This window comes from Fukomys damarensis, unplaced genomic scaffold (genome assembly GCF_012274545.1).
Source record: "Fukomys damarensis isolate Sample0158 unplaced genomic scaffold, DMR_v1.0_HiC HiC_scaffold_23, whole genome shotgun sequence".
NCBI classification, from domain to species: Eukaryota; Metazoa; Chordata; class Mammalia; order Rodentia; family Bathyergidae; genus Fukomys; species Fukomys damarensis.
The window spans coordinates 38,300,618-38,322,120 of record NW_022900935.1 but is presented as its reverse complement, the minus strand read 5'-3'; the positions used below and the strand labels follow the sequence as shown (position 1 = coordinate 38,322,120).

General features: G+C 42.0%; 1 protein-coding gene across 8 annotated transcripts in view; it reads left to right on the top strand.

The window, feature by feature from the left end:
• Window positions 1-21,503, top strand: part of Vps13d (vacuolar protein sorting 13 homolog D) — a 235,713-nt gene that overhangs the window by 28,382 nt on the left and 185,828 nt on the right. For all 8 annotated transcript variants that reach the window (XM_010628171.3, XM_010628172.3, XM_010628169.3 and 5 more), the window contains exons 14-23: window positions 698-773; window positions 1,154-1,324; window positions 2,266-2,396; window positions 3,884-4,016; window positions 7,577-9,787; window positions 10,943-11,094; window positions 11,955-12,986; window positions 15,975-16,065; window positions 18,202-18,328; window positions 20,127-20,307. In XM_010628171.3, coding sequence (XP_010626473.1) covers window positions 698-773; window positions 1,154-1,324; window positions 2,266-2,396; window positions 3,884-4,016; window positions 7,577-9,787; window positions 10,943-11,094; window positions 11,955-12,986; window positions 15,975-16,065; window positions 18,202-18,328; window positions 20,127-20,307 — 4,305 coding nt within the window. The remainder of the gene's footprint in view (window positions 1-697; window positions 774-1,153; window positions 1,325-2,265; window positions 2,397-3,883; window positions 4,017-7,576; window positions 9,788-10,942; window positions 11,095-11,954; window positions 12,987-15,974; window positions 16,066-18,201; window positions 18,329-20,126; window positions 20,308-21,503) is intronic.

The following is a 21,503-nucleotide window of genomic DNA, read 5'->3' as shown; positions in this document are numbered from 1 at the left end:
TGAGACAGGTCTCACTGTATAGTTGAGACTGACCTGGAACTCACTATGTAGCCCAGGCTGTTCTCGAACTCATAGTGATCCTCCTGCCTCAGCCTCCCCAGTGCTGGGATTATAGGCATGCGCCACTACGCCCGGCCCCCAGCCGTATGTTTTAATTCTTATACATAATAGGTTTTATTAATGAGATATTTGGTTTTACTATATCAGTCGCAGTATGATCCACAAATTTGGATATGTAGCCATTTATCCTGTCCATAATGCCTTTTGGGTGATAGGGGATGGCTATGGAGAAGGTGGGAAGGCATGTCACATTTAAAAAGTGAAACATGCTTAATACTCATTTAGCAGTCATTCAGTAAATGTTCTGAGTGTCAGGTAGTATGCTGTCAGTGCAGAGGGCAAGACTTGGTTTTTCTAGGTTTGGAAAAAAACACAGCTGAACAAGCTTGCAAGTATTCAGTGATCCAGTATGAAGTGAATTTCCACTCCTTGTGCTGACGGAGAGTATTGCTAAAGGGTACAATGCACGGGAGTGTATAATGAATTGTATATTTTCTTCTGACTTGGGAGGAGCCACGTTTCCTCTTCTGGTCTTCCCTAACCCAGTATATACTACAGTGGCATGGCTCACGTATCTAGGATGTTGGCAAATTGTGATCTGATGACACTGATGCTTTTTTATATGTGTGTTTAACAGCAAAAAGAAGTTGGCAGAGTCTCACAGTCTTTTGGTCTCCAAACCACATCAGCAGACAGAAGTGATCAATACCCAGGTAATTTGTTACACATTCTTGAAACTCATCCTTAAAAATGTCATCATTACAGATCGATCATCTTTGACCAGTAACAGAAGAGAAGAGGGAGTGTTTTCTGTTTTGAGCATAGTGGTTCGCCATGTGGATCTGTGGGGTCTGTTGACCTGGGTGTACCTGGGACAAGGTTGCAAGGACCCTGGGGCCTTGGTTACAGCAAAGTCTTCATGATTCCTGTTGAAAATGAAAGAATCAGTAACTTATAAGGCTCTTTAAAGTATGCGTAATTGTGGGCTGTTTGGAAAATTATTTAGAAAATGTACCCCCCCTCCAGAATTCTTCATACGTCTGTTAAGAATAAAATGATTGTTTTTTCTGTGTTCCATTTTCTTTCTCTGTAGCTGCAGACCCAGACGACCCCGTTTTTGAGATGCTGTATGAGAGAAATCCAGTGCACAGTCATTTTGAGAGGCGGCTCAATGTCAGCACGAGACCCTTGAACATCATCTATAATCCCCAGGCCATTAAAAAAGTAGCAGACTTTTTCTACAAGGGAAAGGTTCATACCTCAGGTTAACTTTTTTGTTTGTTTGTTTTTTGTTTGTTTACTCACTAAAAACATCTTTCTTGTCATTTCTGGTGCTCTGGACAAGGTTATTATTATACATTGCAGTGATGCCACAGTGGTAGAAAAAGCCTGTGCAGTAAGTGGAGAGAGTGAGCTTTATTACTGAATCAGGACACATGACCTTGGACAGCCTCCTTTTCTGGAGATATGAGTGTCTATCCATATTTTCTTTGTTTGCTTCCCTTTGACATTTTTTTCATACTTCTCATTCCATTAGGTAGGCAGTGTCCTTGGCTACGGAGGGTACTCAAGACCGGAGAACTCAGGAATGTCCTAGATGACAGGATCAGTGGTCTTTTTTTACTTCCTTGGCAAAGCATTTTATACTGCAGAGTTCTAAATATCACTGTTTTATTTATGTTTCCCTTTGTTCTCATAGAAGATTTGAGATAGGAGGCACAGTAAAAGTACTTTCATTGATAGGGATTTCCCTAAATGTACTTATTATAACAATGAACTCCTTCTAGTTACTTTGCCCAGTTTTTGAGACTTTTCATGTAAGTAGTAGCCACGAATATGGTGGGTTCTTTCCTCTGTTACTTTTCATCCTTTATGGCATTTCCTTCTAAGTTGCATTTTTTTCAATGTAATCTCCTGTTTTATAAGGATTTTAAAATGTAGTAGATTTGGAAATCTTTTAGAAAATGGTTAAAAAAAGTAGTGACTTAGGAACCCTTCTGTCATGTGTCTCTTTTCTCCCGATGGCTGCTCACCACTCAGCTTTGCCTTGTTCCTGTGTTACACCAGGTTAAGCAAGAAGTAGTTATTGTTACTGATTGGTTTTTAGCTTTGGTGGAAATTCTTAATGAGCATATGACACTGCAACATTTTATCTGCCCAGCTGTTTGGAAATTCTGACTGTACTGTGTATCTCCAATCATGCAGGGTTTGGTTATCAGTCTGAGCTTGAGTTGAGAGTGGCTGAAGCTGCCCGAAGACAGTATAACAAGCTGAAGATGCAGACCAAGGCAGAAATCCGACAAACTCTTGATCGTTTACTAGTGGGAGATTTCATTGTAAGTGGTTGCACATAACATTGTTGGGGTAGGTAGGAGGTAAGCATTTTTTTCTGACAAGTGTGTTACCTACTTTTAGTAGGCTTGCTTTATCAGTTTTACTGATGGAGTGAACTGAAAATATGAAGTCCTTTTCAGCTACCACGAAATGAAAATGTCATGTCTCTCACAGTCATGGTTTTCTTTCTTTCTGTCTATATGGTTTTTTGAGATAAGGTCTTGGTATGTAGTTCAGGCGGGCCTTGAGCTCACTGTGTAGCCTAGGCTGGCCTTCTGCCTCAGCCTTCCCAGTGCTGGGATTAGAGATGTGCACCACCACATCTGGCCTGAAGTTTAGTTAAAAAACAAAATAAGAACAAATGGATGTCAGTAGATCCTGTTTCTTGGTACCAGTCTGGGAATGTTTCCCCGTGCTGTATTGGGAATCAAGCTAAGGACCTTGCACTGTCAGGCAGGTGTGGTCTGGGACGATTTTCAAGACTAATTTTTTTTTCCATTTTCCAGACCTGATACTCTGTGAACATTTCACTTACATCTTTTCCTTGTTACTTAACTGTTAACAGAATATAAACAGATAGACTAATATCCACCTTCTATTCCTGTGATTGGGGTTGCTCTGTGATGTTGTGTGGCCTGCTGGTGTGACAGTACCGGACAGGGAGAGCCGAGAAGCACTGTTATAGTTCAGACACTGATGTAGCAAAACAGTGCCAAGATCTGGTGGTAGATGGGGCAGTTGAAGCGATGGACAATATGGTGGAGGGGTTCCCAGGATGCCCAGGGTTTGCAGTACTGGGTGGAGAACAATCCCGTGTTTTATATGTGTTTCAACACAAGTTGTGGTGGTAGCTTCTTGCTACCTTAGACAATGGAGGATTCGTTCTGATAACATTTACATAAATTAGCTTTTTATGTAGATATACTTGAGGCTAACAGTTGCAAGGAGGAGCAGTTTACAGATTCTTGAGTTGATATTTATTTATACCTCAAACCTCAAAGCATGATTTTTTTTTTTTTTGGTATGGGGGATCGAACTCGGGACCTTGCGCTTGTGAGGTAGGTGCAGTGTCACTGAGCTAAATCCCCAGCCCAAAGCGTGATATTTGGCATGAAAGTCCATAAGTTCATATTATTAATATGCACGATTAAGTAAAAGTATTTGGAGTTTTATTTTTATTTGAACTTCATAATTTCAATAATATTTTAAAAGTATTAAGCCCTGTAAATTAGAAGCAAAAGTTTTAAAAATCATGGATTATCAAAATACAAACCCTTCAAATCAGTATTTTGCTCAGTTTTTTTCTTTCCACATTGTAGTGTTACCTCTAATCCTGAATCAGTTTAATATATTCATCTGAAACTTTGTGCCCTGATCCCATCACCCTGCAGTCCCAGCTGGGGTTGCAGAGTGCTTGAGCGCCACCAGAAAGCTGTGTAGTCAGCAGTCACGACTGGCAGCGATGTAACGAGCTCATTCATTTTCATAGGAGGAGAGTAAACGGTGGACTGTGCGCCTGGATATTTCTGCCCCACAAGTGATATTTCCTGATGATTTCAAGTTCAAGAATCCTGTGTTAGTTGTTGTGGATCTGGGAAGAATGCTGTTGACAAATACCCAAGGTACAGTGCTGGAGCAAAGTAATGAAGATGTATCTTGGTGGACCGTTCTCAGTTACCTTTGGCAGGAGGTTTATGTAACTTCCATGTTAGGTTATGTTACACTGTGGTGTTGGGATTGAGCCTACACTTTGTGCATGCATGCTAGGCAAGTGCTCAACTGTTAAGCTTCATCTCCAGCCAGATAATGTAAATGTAAATGTAAATAATTATCACATTAAAACTCCTGAGTTATATCTGTTGCTTTTTATCATTTTTATAAAGCTCTTTGATATCAAAGAATATAGTTCTGAAAGTCCAAATTAGCTTCAGGTCATGGCTAAAGTTAACAGGGAAATAGTGGGGACCAGAGGGGTGTTCTCAAAAGCCAGATTTCACACATGGCAGGCGCTAAATCTAGTCACGTGTGCTTGCAGTAGAAGAGAAGAGGCTGATTATATTTTATTTCTTAATTTTTTAAATGACTACCTCTAGTTGATTTTTTAAAAATAAGTTTTATTTTATTGTATCCCATTTTCCTCCCTCAAGCCCACTTCCCTCCCTATGAACAAAAGCTTTGTTTCCATTTTTTCCTTCTAGCTTTCCTTTTTTCTTGTCCCTTCCTTTCTTCTCCCTCCCTCCTCCCCTTGTTCCCTTTCCCATTTGAACACTTTCTTCCCATCTCCCAACATCCATTATACATCTCAGTCCTGATTTCCATATTCAGTTTCTCACACCAGAGAAACAATGTGGTATTCTGATTTATTTCACTGAAGAGTATGGTCTCAAGATCCATCCATTTAGCTAGAAACATTTGAAGTGTATCCTTTATGGCAGAGTCGTACTCCATTGTATATATAAAAAAAAACAACAACACATCTTTTTTATCCACTTGCCAGTTAATGGGCATCTGGGCTGTTTCTAAGCTTTAACTGTTAGAAACTGTGCTTCTATAAACATGGGTACACATACATCTCTGTGGTAGAATGCTTTTAATTCTTTTGGGAAGGTACCAAGAAGAAGTACAGCTGGGTCAAATGAAGCCTGTAGTTTTAGTTCTTTGAGAAATCTCCACACTGATTTCCACAGTGGTTGTACCAGTTGACACTCCCACCCGCAATGGAGAAGGGTTCCTTTTTCCCCACAATGAGAAAAGCCTGATTTTTGGTACTGGAAATCGAACTTGGGTCCTTGCACTTGCAAGGCAGGTGGTGGCACCACCGAGCTAAATCCCCGGCAAAGTCTGATTTTAATACAGGCTCCGGTTCATTGATCTCTCCATCTCTGTCTCTGTCTCCGTCTTGATCAGCTTCATCAGTCATTTCCTGCAGCTTTTCATCTTTCAGGTTCTTCCCTAATTTCCTGACCTCCTAGCGTCATCATGGATGATCTTGGAAGTGTTCAGGATTTCTTTCTTGATATCTTTCTCAGGCATTTTTTGAATCATCACAGTAAAAAGTTAACTAACATTCATTTGCCTTGTCCCCTCTACATCAGTTTTGCTTATCCTTTCTTGTTTTTTCAGTGGTCCTGGCCCATCAACATTAAAGAGATGAAAAGCTTCCCAGATCGCCTGCTCTCCAGTAAACTGGCTGAGGTCTTATCCTTTTCCTCTGGGTACTTGGTGCTCATCTTTGCCTTCTCATTGGAGCTCCGCTGCTGTAGTTCCATCTGTTACTTTTGTTTTGTTTTGTTTTCAGATGGTCTCCCATAGTTCAGTGTGGGCTTGAACTCATGGCGATCTTCCTCTCTCAGCCTCCTGAGCGCTAGGATTGCTGGTGTGTGCCACTGTGCCTGACCATCTGTTACTTTTTAAACTATAACTTTACTGGATTATAATTTACAGTTTAAAACGTACAATTTGGTTATTTTTGCTTTATTGGTCGAATTGTGCAACTGTCACTACTGTTTAATTCCAGAACATTTTCATCCCCTAAAAAGGAACTCCAAACTCATTGGCATTCACTGCCCATATCTTCCTCCTTTTACTTCTGGCAACCACTGATTTTTCTTCTGTTGCTATGGACTTAACCTATTCCAATATTTTATATGACTAGAATGAAACAACATGTAGCTTTTTATGCCTGGCCTTTTATTTAGTATAGTATTAGCTTGTAGCATTAATCAGGATTTCATTCCTTTTTCTGGCTGAATGATAGTTTATTGTATGGATATACCACATTTTGATTACCCATTTACTCATTAGTTGGTAGAGGGTGCTTTTGTATTTCCATAGTAGGTCTTTGGTATTTCCATATGAATTTTAGGATTTTTTTCTAGTTCTGTGGAATTTTGAGAGGTATTGCACTGAAACTGTAGATAACTTTTGGTATTACAGCTATTTTAATAATATTAATTCTGTTGACCTATGAACATGGGCAGTCTTTCCATCTTCTAGTGTCTTCAGTTTCTTTCTTCAGTATTCTGTCATTTTCTTTGTAGAGGTCTTTCACCTCTTTGCTTTGGTTGATTCCTCAGTGTGTGTGCGTGTGCATGGAATTGCTTTTCTGATTTCTTTTTCAGTTCTTTATTGAGGTATGGAAAAGTTATTGGATTTTTTAATGTTACTTTTATATCCTGACATTGTGTATTTTAATATATATTATTTCCCTGCGCTTAAATTATAGCGGTAGAGCTTTACTCTATTTGTGATGTGTGGCGTATATAAAAAGGAACGTCTGTAAGATAATTTAATTACTATAATTAGATCCAAATAGTGTTTGTTGAGGTGGGATGGGAGAGTGAGAGGACTCATGGGGCAAAAGAAATTGGGAAGTTTATTAACTAATCTCAGCCCTCTCTTTATTGAGAGAAGAAGGAGATGGGGGTGTGAAAGAGAAAGAGGGTAGAGAGCGTGAGCAGCAGGGGAAAGTTTGGTGCTAAGGAAAATGTTAGAATGGAATTGGACCCGAATAAAAGGGTTGCACAGCTGCAGAAAGTACCTGTTCAGTTAGATAAAATGTACTGTACCCAGAGGTGTGATTCTGTGGTTCATCTTACTCAGCTGCAGAGAAGGCGAAACGTGGGAAGCCTGAGTGGAAAATCACGTACTGAGCAGTTTCTGCTCGGCACACTTGGGTCTGGGCTCTTGGGATATTGTGTGGAGCAAGACGGGTGAGGCCTCTCTTTGTTTTGTTTGTTTTTGGTACTGGGGATTGAAATCTGGACCTTGCGCTTGTGAAGCAGGCTGTGGAACCACTGAGCTAAAACCCTGGCCTGAGGCCTCTCTTCCTTCACAACATTTCTAGTGCGGGAAACAGAATGAACACTCAATGGAAAGGAGAAAGAAGGGACAGTGGCTTACAGCAGTGCCGCCCAGCAGCTGGGGAAGCAGCACCTCGGCCTGTGCTCTTGGGCTAGCAGGCCTCCAGCTTTTCTCACGGCCATATGTGTTTGTTCACCATGTTTTGGTTTCCATATTAAAAGATAAGTTCACTCTGAATAAATGGCAAATACAGACTATTATACTTAGCGTATTCATCCATTTAAAAAAAAAAGAATTGGTTGAAGCTCTACTTTTCATCATTGTTACACTGAAGGAAATAGCCGACGTATATTTTGAGTTTTCTCTTTTCTATCTGCAGATGATTTCAGGAGGAAAAGTGGGGACAGGTCAGCTTATGAAGAGAATGAGTTTAGCGATGATGAATATAAGACCCCGCTCGCCACCCCTCCCAATACCCCACCTCCAGAGATGGGCAGCAGTAATGGAGAGAAAACACCTCCCTTTCCTGGAGTTGAATTCAGTGAAGAACAGCTTCAGGCACACCTCATGAGTACGAAGATGTATGAGAGGTACTCCCTGTCGTTCATGGACCTGCAGATCATGGTTGGACGTGTGAAAGACAATTGGAAGCATGTTCAGGATATCAACGTAGGCCCTACCCACGTGGTAGAGAAATTCAACGTTCACCTCCAATTAGAACGCAGGCTGATTTACACCTCTGATCCCAAGTACCCAGGGGCCGTGCTGTCAGGCAACTTACCAGACTTAAAAATCCACATCAATGAAGATAAGATATCTGCCCTGAAGAACTGCTTTGCTCTCCTTACCACCCCAGAAGTGAGGAGTTCTGACACTCTGATTAAAGAGATTTTCCCCCTAGAAGGACAGCGGGGAAGCTTGCAGGACTCAGTCATGAACTTAACCCAGAGCATTGTGATGGTGGAGCAGCATACCCGGGAGGTTCTGGTGGAGTCTCAGCTCCTCTTGGCTGAATTTAAAGTTAACTGCATGCAGCTTGGTGTTGAAAGCAACGGCCGGTACATTTCCGTGCTCAAGGTGTTTGGTACCAATGCGCACTTTGTAAAAAGGCCTTACGATGCTGAAATCTCTCTGACTGTTCACGGTTTGCTCCTGGTGGACACCATGCAGACCTATGGTGCAGACTTTGACCTTTTGATGGCCTCACATAAAAACCTGAGTTTTGATATCCCAACTGGAAGCCTCCGGGATAGCAGGGTGCAGTCTCCTGTGTCTGGACCTAATGTGGCTGGTGTAACTGAGGTAGCCACCCCAAATGACCGCCTAGCAACCAGTGTTTCACTTGAAAAAATTCTCACCAAAGAGCAAGAGTCCCTTATTAAATTGGAATATCAATTTGTGAGTTCAGAGTGCCCATCAATGAACTTGGACAGCACTCTTCAGGTGATTTCCTTACAGGTCAATAATCTGGATATTATCCTAAATCCAGAGACAATTGTGGAGCTGATTGGGTTTCTTCAAAAATCCTTCCCGAAGGAAAAGGACGATTTGAGTCCTCAGCCCTTAATGACTGATTTTGAAAGAAGCTTTAGAGAACAAGGGACATACCAGTCTACATACGAACAAAACACCGAGGTTGCAGTAGAAATCCATAGACTGAACTTGCTGCTCCTTCGGACTGTGGGGATGGCAAATGGGGAGAAATACGGCAGGAAGATTGCAACTGCAAGTATAGGCGGCACCAAAGTCAACGTCTCGATGGGGATCACCTTTGACATGAACGGTTCCCTCGGCTGTTTGCAGCTTATGGATTTGACGCAAGACAATGTTAAGAACCAGTACGTTGTCAGCATCGGCAATTCCGTGGGCTATGAAAATATTGTCAGTGACATTGGCTACTTTGAGTCTGTGTTTGTCAGAATGGAAGACGCATCCCTTACTGAAGCTTTGAGTTTCACTCTTGTTGAGAAATCTAAACAGGAGTGTTTTCTCAGCCTGAAGATGGCTTCCTTGCACTATAACCACTCTGCTAAATTCTTGAAGGAGTTGACCTTGTCCATGGATGAACTGGAGGAAAACTTTCGAAGCATGCTGAAAAGTGCTGCCACCAAAGTCACCACTGTGTTAGCTACCAAAACCGCCGAGTACAGTGAGATGGTATCACTCTTTGAAACTCCAAGGAAGACACGGGAGCCCTTTATCTTGGAGGAAAATGAAATGTATGGGTTTGGCCTGGCTTCGTCTCATGCAGACACTGTAAAGCTAATCTTGAACATAAACATTGAGTCACCAGTTGTTTCCATCCCCCGGAAGCCTGGGAGTCCTGAGTTGTTGGTAGGACACCTGGGACAGATATTCATCCAGAATTTTGTGGCAGGAGATGATGAATCAAGAAGTGACCGCCTGCAAGTAGAGATCAAAGACATTAAACTATATTCTCTGAATTGCACTCAATTGGCAGGCAGAGACAGTGCTGGGTCTGAAGTAAATCGGACGTTTGGCCCACCCTCTGGGTCTGCCAGTGTCAACAGTCAGGAGGAAGCACACTTCACACGGCACGATTTCTTCGAGTCTTTGCACAGAGGTCAAGGTGAGCAGCATACATGTTCCGTTTCATTTTATTTAGAGGTTCAAAACCTAGCTCATCTAGAATTTTGCCCAAAACCAGCAACAACAAAACATTTCCTTTCAGAATTATCCTCAGTAAGTATTTTAGAACTCATAATAGGATTTTATTAAAATGCTTTATGTAGTAGGTTGTTATGTCTTTACCTTTTTTTCGCTTAGCACTGTTTTGGCAAGATAAGGACTTTTTGAAAAAGATTTCAGGCTCACCCCTTTGATACTGGGTGAGTGCTCCTTTCATGATTCTTCAGGAGATGGACTCTGTTAAACTGTTGTTTAATTTGGGCAAGCATATCTGATTTTCTTGTGCTAGGCTGTAGATCTTTCTTAGTTAAATACTGTAGCCCAAGATAGTTGAAGAGATTGACATAAACAGAATATGAAACATGGTCTGTGCATATCTCATTCTCCTTTTGACATTCTGAAACCACCTCGTAGGTTGACCCAGGGTTCTAGAAATGAAATTCTTGTTTGTATTGTGGATCCAGTCAGCTAAAACCAAACAGCTCAATCTGTTAGTCTTGGCTTCCGCAACAGTCAGGTAAGCTCTAGGCTAGGGCATGACTATATTTATTGGTGAAGAAATTATTGGTTCTCACATGTTACTTTACCCATTTATTTACATACTTGCAAAGAGTTTTCTTTCTCCGCTTGGGTAAAAGTTGTTTGTTTAGAGCCTTGTGTGATCCTTGATTCTGATTTAGGCTCAATGAGTGGGACCCATCTGTAGTGGGAAGCTAGGTAAGGATGAGCAATTTGGTTTGGAAAACCAGTTTGGGATACTAAAAGAAGCTTACTGTAGTCTCTGTACTGGATTCATGTTGACCAATCATATTTTAAAGCTGGTAAGTACAACATGCCCTGAAAATACTGTGTTGTCTTGTGTGTGTCCAAGTCCATGTCTGTGTCCTGTAAGTTTATCTTGTACCTCTGCTTGTTAGTTTGGTCTCAGGATAGTCACCAAAGTTTTCTCTCAGTCAGAGACTCCAGGAGCCAGGCCAATTTGCCTGCTGGTCTAAGAGTAACTTATCGGCTCCATTTTATGTGCTCTCCACATGATCAGCAAGAACAGTGTAGATATTAATGTTAAAAGTCTGTCATTTCTTCTCTCTTCTGCCAGCTTTCCACATCCTGAACAACACCACCATTCAGTTTAAACTGGAGAAGATCCCCATAGAGAGAGAATCTGAATTGACTTTCTCCCTTAGTCCAGATGACCTAGGAACTGCTAGCATCATGAAGATTGAAGGGAAATTTGTGAATCCAGTTCAGGTAATCATTCAGTTGATTTTCATGTCAGGGTAGTTGAGATCATACACAGATTGAGTGTCTCTTATCTGAGACGTCACTTTTACAGGGAATAGAGCAAAAAAAAGGAGAAAGTAAAGAGAAAGGAAACACAAATAATCACGGCTCATTATTTTTATCATTTAAAAAATACTGGGTCAGGGATTTAGCTCAATGGTTTTACCGCCTGCCTCAAAAAAACACTAAACATTAGTTGTTCCAATAACTGTGGTGATAGCCAGTGTTAGAGCCAGGAGTTGTCTTTCTCAGTCCTGTGGTATAGCCACATTGGTCTTGGGCAGTATTCTCTTCAATTTCTGCAGCTTTTCTGTGTGGTTAGGAAGAGTGGCTTTGCTGATTCAGGCATACAGTCTACAATCACTGAACATTTACTGAATGTAGATTATTCTCTAAAGTGCTAGGGAAGAACTTCATGAGTAGAGGTAGGGCACAAAGAATTAAGGACAGAAGCTGGGCTTGGTGGCACGTGCCTGTAATCCCAGCACTTGGGAGGCTGAGACAGGAAGTTCACTGTGAGTTCAAGGCCAGCCTGGGCTACAAAGCGAGACCCTATCTCAAAAAACAAAACAAAGGACAGAAAAGAAATGAAAGAGGTAATCCTTTCTATCAACTAACTTAAAATCTTGTGGGAAGGACTGGGGATTTCGCTCAGTGGCACTGCACCTGCCTCATAAGCACAAGGTCCTGAGTTTAATCCCCAGTATTGGAAGAAAAAAAAAATCTTGTGGGAAACCCAAAAATATCAACTGTAGAAATTATGGACACTGCACCTGAGTGCAGTTAATACAAGTAGTGGAGTAACTGAATTTTCCCTTTGAGTGCAGGTGGTGTTAGCCAAGCATGTATATGAGCAGGTTTTGCAAACACTGGACAATCTCGTGTATAGTGAAGATCTGAATAAGTTTCCAGCCAGTACTGCCTCCTCCCCTTGCCCTAGTTCTCCTCTGCCTGCCCTCAGTTCCTGCGGAGAACCTTCTGTAGAGAGGAAGGAGAATGGATTGTTCAGCCACTCCAGCCTTTCCAGTACCTCTCAAAAATCCTTGTCTGTGAAGGAAACCAAAGCCTTTACTCAGATTCAAGCCAACTTTTGTATATCTGAGCTCCAAGTTCAACTGAGTGGAGATCTGACTTTGGGAGCCCAAGGTCTTGTGAGCTTGAAGTTTCAGGACTTTGAGGTGGAATTTAGTAAGGACCATCCTCAGACCTTATCCATTCAGATTGCCCTGCGTTCCCTGCTGATGGAAGACTTACTAGAGAAGAACCCCAACTCCAAATATAAGAACCTGATGGTGTCTCGAGGAGCTCCCAAGCCATCCAGCTTGGCACAGAAAGAGTACCTGTCTCAGTCTTGCCCTTCAGTGTCCAATGTGGAGTACCCTGACATGCCTCGGTCTCTCCCTTCCCATGTGGAGGAAGCTCCTAATGTCTTCCAGTTGTACCAGAGGCCCACCTCTGCATCCCGGAAGAAGCAAAAGGAAGTCCTCGACAAGGACTATCCCCTGACCCCACCTCCGTCTCCAACAGTAGATGAGCCCAAGGTACTTGCTGGAAAGAGTAAATTTGATGATTCCTTGGTTCACATCAATATATTCTTGGTGGATAAGAAACACCCAGAATTCTATTCCAGTTATGGTCGTGTTAACCGGAGCGTTGATGTTGATTTTAACTGCTTGGACGTGCTGATCACACTGCAAACCTGGGTCGTGATACTGGACTTCTTTGGAATCGGCTCCACTGCAGACAACCATGCAATGAAAGTGCCGCCAGAGGATGTTCTACAGAGCATGAAGTCAGAGTCCAGCGCCTCAGCAGAGTCTGCACTGCAGGATCCCGTTAACACTAAGCTGGACCTCAAGGTATCGGTTACCCGTGCTCCGTGGCATTATAACAATGAGCTCAAGCCTGTTCACTTGGATCTGAGTGTTTTGCGTTTAATGTTGAAAGTAGCTTTTGTTGGCAGGAGAGCTATATAGTCTTCTGGGTGTCTGCCACAAAAGGATAGACATTAAGATTTTAGAAAAAGCTTTGGTGTAAATTCCATCTGGAGGCAGGGAAAATAGGCAGTTTAAACACATATCTTACTTTTTTTTTTTTTTTGGGCTGTGGAATCCATTTAATTACTTGCCTTTTTCTAGACTCAGTTTCCAAATCTGTGTAAGATAAGGAAGTGAGGTAATGTATACCAAGCACTGAGCAAAGTGTCTAGTATGTTAGTAACTTGCCAGTGTGGCTTTTCGTTATTATCTCCCCATTGTCTCCAAATACTTGTTTTCATTGAAGGCAAGCATATAGCTGTTACTCAAGAATGAAGTGTCTAAAGTTGAACTGCCTGGCTCTGAGCACTGTCGCTTTGCCCTTAATTATACATTACTTTGTGGCCTTGGGCAAATCATTTAACCTCTTTTCCCCTCAAGTTTTCATCAGTAAACTGGGGTTGTTCAGTGGTACCTGTGCCACAGGATTGTTGAGTATTCATTTGGTGAGATAATGTATGTTGTGTGTAGTAAGCATTCAGCGAGTAGTGGCTGTCACTGTTTTTTCCCTGTTGCATAGATTACCATGTTTGTAACTTGTCCTTAGACTCCTATTGTAAATATATTAAAAAACTTAAAATGGATGGCATTGGGCTTTAAGGCTGTCTGCTGTATGTGGTAGGCAGTTGATATGAAGGCAGTTGGACTGAATTGGCTGTTGGAGGTGCTCAGGCCCATTGTCACCAGCCTTGTCCAGAGTCCTGGTGTCAGTCAGTGGCTGATTGTGTGATGTGCCTTGCTCCATCTCTGTGTCTTGGCGTGCATGGGTGCGCATGCACTTCTGGGGCAAGTCAGGGAGGAGAATCACGTTTTTTTCGAGGGCCACTGTCTTAGTGGGCTCCATTCGTGTAGAAATGGAAGCACTGGGGTGGTGGTGGAGGATGAGAAAGAGCCAGCTCTCTCCTTCTCTTCTCAGTGACTGGTGAGTCTCCCAGGCCACTGACACCTTGCGCTTAGCCAGGGGTGTGGAGATGCAGTGCTTGCAGTCTGGTTGGACCTCGTGTGCTGGTGACTTGGTCCTTGCCTTGGTCCTTGTGCTTGTGCTGGTCCGCTGCAGGAAGCCTGCTCTTCTGTATTGAGGCAGAGTGTGCCCTGGGGGCTGGTTCTGCTGAAGAACAGGACTAGGAAAACGGCCCCTCAACAGTGTACATTTTGAAATAAGAAGTTTTGAAAAATATTTTTATTGTGAAAAATTTCAAGTATGTTATAGAGAAAGAGTATAACAAACCCCCATGCACCCAACCTTGTAATTCGTCACATTTACTTTATTTCCCTTTTGTCTTTGGTCAGGTATTTTAAAGCAAATTCCAGATACCATATCATTTCACCTCGATATATTTACACATTCATTTCTAGTAAAGAATGGGCATTTTTTTTACATAACCACAATACATGTCACATTGAACTACATTAACAGAAATGCCTTGTATTATCTAACACCTGCCACTCCACACTCAGATTTCCCTGAGTTTTTCACAAATGCCCTGGATTGTGGATTGTAGATTGCAGGTGTGTTCCGCCACACATGGCCTTCTGTCACATTTTATAGATCTGTTTTACTTAAAGTAAACCAGCCCCCTCCCCTTTTTATTCTGTCCACACAGTTGACTTTCTAGACAGATGGGGTTAGTGTCTTGAGAATGTCCTACAATCTGGGTTTGTCTCTTTGCTTGTTTGACCATCTGACTTTGCTTGTCTCTTGTCTTTACATACAAATGGAAGTTACCCCTAGGGAAGCAGATTCAGGTGCAGCTTCTGGGTAAAGTCTTGTCCCAGCTGGTGCTGAGCGCTTCCTGTTGCCCCGAGGCCGGAGGTCTCTGAGAGCCAGCACCTCTTATAGTGACCCCAAGATGCATGCTACGAGTGGGTTCAGGCAGTGATGGCTGTACTCCAGACAGTGCAGTTTTAGACCCAGTAGATGTTATTTTGGTGATTGAACTAGCTTTTGTTTTTATTTCCCCACTTTGTGATGCTCTTGATGCCTTAAGATCTTTCTTTCTGTGGCTTCTGCCAAAAATCATACTGCGAGGGAACTGGAGCTGCCTTGCCCAGGGTCACTGCGTTTGGCAGCGGTGAATGGGAGCTGGAGGATGAGACTGAATTGCTGTGTGTCTTCTCTTCTCTCCCACCTTCTCTTCAGTCAGTGCCCAGTGGTAGTTTTTAGAGAAAAATAGCTTGAGACCTAACTCAACAAGTCTTGAGACACATAAATATTTTTAGTGGTTATAATTACAATATTAAATTTATTTAAAGAATGTCAGTCCAAGGCAGAAGATTTTGTTTTCCTTCTGTTTATAGTTGTCCCCAGTAAGGAGTCTTTGCTGGTGGTTCCTAGATGAAGTCCTGTTTGGTCAACAGAAGCTTCTGCTCAATACTTTTTCAAAGGCATTGGGCAGGATTCTAAATCACTTTCATCATTTTACCTTGATAGATTTCTTAGGTGAGATACTTTTTCCTTATAAATCTGAGTTACTGCAGAATTGCTCAGTGTTTACAATGAATCCCAAAGTGGGAAGGTTGTTTTATGGGTACAGCATCACTAACAGATCACAGACGAGGTAAGCACGTAGAAGATGCCATGGAACCTGGGATCCTGGCTGCCTGCTTGGGCTGTTTTCTCGTCAGCTCTGTCAGCAGGTCACAGTTTGACTGGGGAGACACAGCAGAAATGAAACTGACATCCTGAAAAGCTTTACCTGCACATTTCTCAAGCCTTTCTGTATCTTCCTTGATGTTGTTCTGCTGTTTTCTTTGAAAGATGCTCCTTTTCCCCTCGTAATATTGGTCTTGCTTTGTCTTCTGCATTCCTAGGTTCATTCACTCTCTCTCGTGCTCAATAAGACTACCAGTGAGCTTGCTAAAGCGAATGTGTCCAAATTGGCAGCACACCTGGAAATGATTGGTAAGTGGGGGGGAAAAGTCAAAGTTGAAAAAGCTGGCATTTGAGAATATCCCAACAGAAATCCATTTGTCTTTTCATGCTATGTAAGGCGTGTGTCATTGGCTTGATTGTCTGACCATAATTTATGGTGTGAGCCCTCAAATACTGTCTCAGAATAGATAGCTTGTTAAAAATGCAGGGGTCTGGCATAACAACCTTCTTTTGCTCCTTTCCTACTTCCACCCCAAGCATCTTGTATAGTTTTTTTTTTTTTTTTGTACCAGGGATCGAACTCAGGACTTTGTGCTTGCCAGGCAGGCATGGTGCCACTGAGCTAAATCCCTGGTCCTTATAGTTGTTTTTTTTGAGACAGGGTCTCACTGTGCAGTCCAGGTTGGTCTTGAACTCACTATGTAGCCCAGGCTGGCCTTGAACTCATGCCAATCCTCCTGCCTCAGTGTCCTGAGTACTGAGATTATAGGCGTGTGGCACCATGCCTGGCTGATTTAATAGTTGGGATATTTTTGAGAATGACAAGGGGCATTAGTAACTAGACCTGGAAAACAGGTGTATAGCGCAGGGCTGTCTGGGCAGCCAGGGCCGTGGTCATTGTGTCTGTAGTCTCAGATGGGAGAGCTACCCAGAGAAGACCTGCATGGTGTTACACAGGAGGATAGGGTAGCAAAGCTGACATTCTTGCTGGTGGAGTTCTGTGGGCTCAAATTCTTAACCAGAACACAGTGAGTAACTACATCAAGTCTAAATGGTAGAGATTTATAAAGTCTGGATTAAAACATTATTTCCTTCACAAAGAATATGTAATAGTCTAGGAGTGTAGATTATAAATCTCAAATGTTGACATTGTAGTAGAAATGACAGTGTCATTTGGGGAAGGAATGAACTGAAAACTGAAGTTTCATGTGTATTGTAAATTATTGTATCTTGTTTAATTCATTTATTTATTTATTTTGGTCCTTTTGATACAGAGCCTTCCTATATAATTTAGGCTCGCCTTGAATTTAACGTGTAGACCAGGCTGGCCTCAAACTTGCCATTAGCCTCCTGCCTCAGTCTCCTGAGAGCTGAGATTGCAGGTGTGTGCCACCATGCCTGGCTCCTAGTGTAAATTATTTTAGAAAAGCTTATAGGGAGAGATTGGTCTTTAAGAGTGGGAGAAGCTTGGGTATTTTTTGTTAGAGGAGAGTAGGAATTAGACATAAGTATGTGCTTCCAGTTCTCAGGGAGCTTCAGCAGCATGCTGAGGTGTGCACCTTAGCAGTAGTAGTGACACTTTTGGGATAATAGTGACACATTGTGTTTCACAGAAGCAGCAATTCAGAATATTCCTTTTCATATCCACACAGTTGTCCCTTATCTCTTTACCTCCCTTCCAGGGCTTTACTACTGTAAATCAGCCACATTTCAAATCTGGGTCTCCAGTGTCTTGGCAGCTTCTTTGCTTTTTCTCTTTTATTAAACCATGGTAAAACCCACTTAATGTTGCCTGACTGCCTGACATACTTCTCTGACACTTCCTCTTTCATGTATTTATTTATTTATTGGTACTGGGAATTGAACTCGGGGCCTTGTGTTTGCCAGGCACGTGCTGCACTGCTGAGCTACATCCCCGGCCCTCCTCTTTCATTCTTGTATCCATAATGCAATTATTAGGCCTTGTGTCATGTTACTGATTTATAATTAATGGTGTAACTCACAGTAGATTACGTTTTCATCTGTATTTATAAATGTTTTGTCCTTTAAATTGTGTATGTATTTACTTTATTTTTTTTCTTGGTACCGGGGATTGAACTCGGGTCCTTGTGCTTGAAAGGCAGCAAGGCAGGCAGTGGAACCACTAAGCTAAATCCCTGGCCCTACATTTACTTTAATTTCCCTCTTAATGTTTATGCCTGAGGTTGCTATACTATTTTACCTCTCTTTGGACTTGAGTATAGAATCTCTGAAATATTGCATAAAATAAATTACTGTATGGAAATTTGCTTCTGCCATTTAGTTTTATTTGTTGTCCCTGACATACTAACAGTGTGATGCAAAGAGGTACATACGAACCTGATGTCATTTTAACATCCCCAGAGGGAGACCTGGCCTTGCAGGGAAGCATAACACATACGACTGATGTCATTTTAACATCCCCAGAGGGAGACCTGGCCTTGCAGGGAAGCATCGGGAGTCTTTCTCTGAGTGACCTCACCTCCCACGGAGAGTTCTACAGAGAACGGTTCACCACGAGTGGGGAAGAGGCGCTTATCTTCCAGGCTTTTAAGTAAGATACCGATCCTCTCCTTCTTGATGGTGTTGCATAATCACTTGCTGTTAAGCGTATTGCCACTGGCGTCAATCACCAATGGCACTTGCATGACTGTCGCGTCAGACAGCTTGTGCCATGGTGGTACAGACAGATCTAATTCCTGTTAATGGACTTTTTACTAATAAAATTAATGAAAAGCCTCCTGATGGGACAGCGTTGCAGGTACCACTGATGGTTTAAGCCATCCGGTGGTGAGATGTACGACCTACACCCCCGTCGTGAAAGAGTTAAAGTTCTTACTGGCTCACCAATGAGGAAAAGTTGAAGACAATTTTATCTTCTTAGGAAAAGTTGTAAAGATCTTGTTGTGAGGAGTCCTGATTTATGTTGACTTTCATTAAAGATCTGTATCTAAGTGGGCTGTTCAGGCATTATAAATAGGTGAGGTACTATTGAAATCATTCTAATTATTAGAAGGCCTGGCCTTTTGCCGGCTGATGTCTGTGACCTCAGGCAAGTCAATCTCTGTGCATCAGTTTTTCTGGATAAATAATGAGGGGACTTGGATCATTGCTCAGCTTTTATGTAGCTCTCAGAGTTTTGGAATGATTTAATAAGTTAATTTTATTTATAAACATGATTTATGTTGAATCCTTTTGATCTTAGATTTTAGAAGACATCTGTATACCTGTCTGCATTTTAAAGAATGATTTTCTCAAAAGACAGGGAGTTTTAGATGTGCTTTTCTCTCTGAAAATATGTAAGAAAATATGGATGTCTAAGTCTGCCCCTATGTTGTGGTTTAATTGGCCTAGGCTGGTGGTTAGGCTGTCCCCTCTTCCCCTTTTAATGTGCTAATGTTCATCCAGAATTGAGGGAAACTATTCCAAAAGATATCTGTGGGCTGGGGTTATAGCTCAGTGTTAGAGCCCTTGCCTAGCATGTGGGATGCTCTGGTTTCAATCCCTAGCCTTGGAAAAAAAAGAAAAGAAAAGAAAACAAAGTTTCAGGACCTTTTCAGGGTTATCAGACATCCTGTAGAACGGTACCACACTTGCATAAGAATTGAGATTGATTTGTTCGTATTACATACTGCAGTGGCGTGGTTCTACTGTAAATGAGATAATTAATGTAAAACTCTTGTAGTTTGGCACAAAATGGGTGCTTAACAAATGTGAATTTCTGTTCCCATTTTGACTACATACTGTCTAATAATTTCTTAGTTTTATGGTATCATGCCCTGTTGAATTTAAAAGTTATAGAAGTCTTCCTATTTAAATCGAGAGTCCATTCTCCCTTGATTTCCCTGAAGTAAAAAGACTTCTGCCTCCAGAAGATTTTTCCCAGAGACACTGGTTATGAGGCCTAGTTTTTTTTTTTTTTAACCCATCAGTTCATAGACTTCTCTTTTTTTGGTACCAGGGATTGAACTCGGGTCCTTGCTTCAAGGCAGGCCACCAAACTGCTGAGCTAAATCCCCGGCCCCCATAGACTTCTTTTTTATCATTATCTTTCAAGTCCATATTGTCATAGTCTGCCAGGAAAGCCACAGCAGGAAACTCCCTTTCCTCTAGGACAGGGAAGAGAGATGGCGGGAGGTCACAGCTACAGGTGGCCTCTGGGTGAGCTCCAGGCCTAGAGCTGCCTGTCACCTGCAGCCCTGAGTATCACAGCATCTGGGGGTTACCTCCACACGTTGCTTGAGAAGGGATTCATTTGTGGAGGTTTCTCTTTAAACATCGAGGCTGTCATCTAGGCAAGCTCTGACTCGTGTCTTGCTGTGGTTTTGATCACATCTTTGTCCTCTTCCCAGATACGGGCAGCCTGACCCACTGCTCCGGAGGGAGCACGATGTGCGGCTGAGTCTGCGGATGGCCTCTGTGCAGTACGTGCACACTCAGCGCTTCCAGGCCGAGGTGGTGGCCTTCATCCAGCACTTCACTCAGTTGCAGGATGTCCTGGGGCGCCAGCGAGCTGCTGTGGAGGGCCAGACTGTGAGTAGCTTCCCTTCTTCCAGTCACTTTTTCGATTTGATTGATCAGTAGAACTTAGAAACCTGCAGAGATACATCTGGAAAATTTCACTGTAAAAGTAAAGGTCACTTATACTTATTCATGAGTCCTTTGTGTAGCAGGTTAGTAATTCGAGAGTTTTGTTCCTTAGTTACTATATTTCACTTTACTATAATTCTGCATAAAGTTTAGCTTTAGCTTTCTATAATAAAGACACAGGAAATTTACAGGTAACACTTAAGTTGTCTGGGCCCTTTAGGACTTTAGTAGTAGGTTTGTTTTTGTTTCTTTTGCAAGTGGATTAAAAGTTTCCGAATTTTCAGTTGCAACATTAATGCCTTGGTCATTTTGCATCGTATGTAGTAGGCCAAAAGAAACACCTGTGTTTCCATTTACAGAATAATGAAATCTAAAGAAGTTAATAAATATACCCATCAGCTGCATAGTTGTTTGAAAAAGTAGCATAAATTGAAAGAATAACACATATATTTATTAGATTTTTTTGTGTGTGTGGTGCTGGGGATCAAACCCAGGGCTTTGTGCATAGTAGGTAGGTGTTCTACCACTGAGCTACAGCCCCAGATTGAAAGAATAATGTTTTTATCTTTTTTTATTTTTAAAGATAGGGTCTTGCTTTGTAGTTCAGAAGTAGGTGTTTTGTTTTGTTTTTCCCCCTGTACTGGGGATTGAACTCAGGACCTTGCACTTGCCAGGCAGGTACGGTGCCACTTAACTACATCCCAGCCCTTTGCTTTGTAGTTTAGTCTGGCCTTGAACTCACTGTGTAGCCCAGGCCGGCCTTGATCTCGGGGTGATCCTGCTGTCTCAGTTTCCTAACTGATGGGATCACAGGTGTGTGCCTCCATGCCTGGCTTTATCTTAATCTTTCAAAAAAATTAATAGAAAAAGTGTTTATCAGTACATGTTTGTAGTACATAATGTGATGACATTCATTGTGGGGATTTAATACATGTCTGTGCCACATCTTAATTGTTTCTACTTCCCTTTTCACATCTTAAATGACCCGTGTGTATGAGTAGGTTGTCTCTTGGTGCTGCACATATTCTTAACCCCTGAGCTACATCTCCAGCCCGCATTGCCCTATTTTTTTCTCTATTTTTTAATGTTGAAAAAATTTGTTTTGACTTTTTCATTCTATAAGTAATACTTCTCTGATT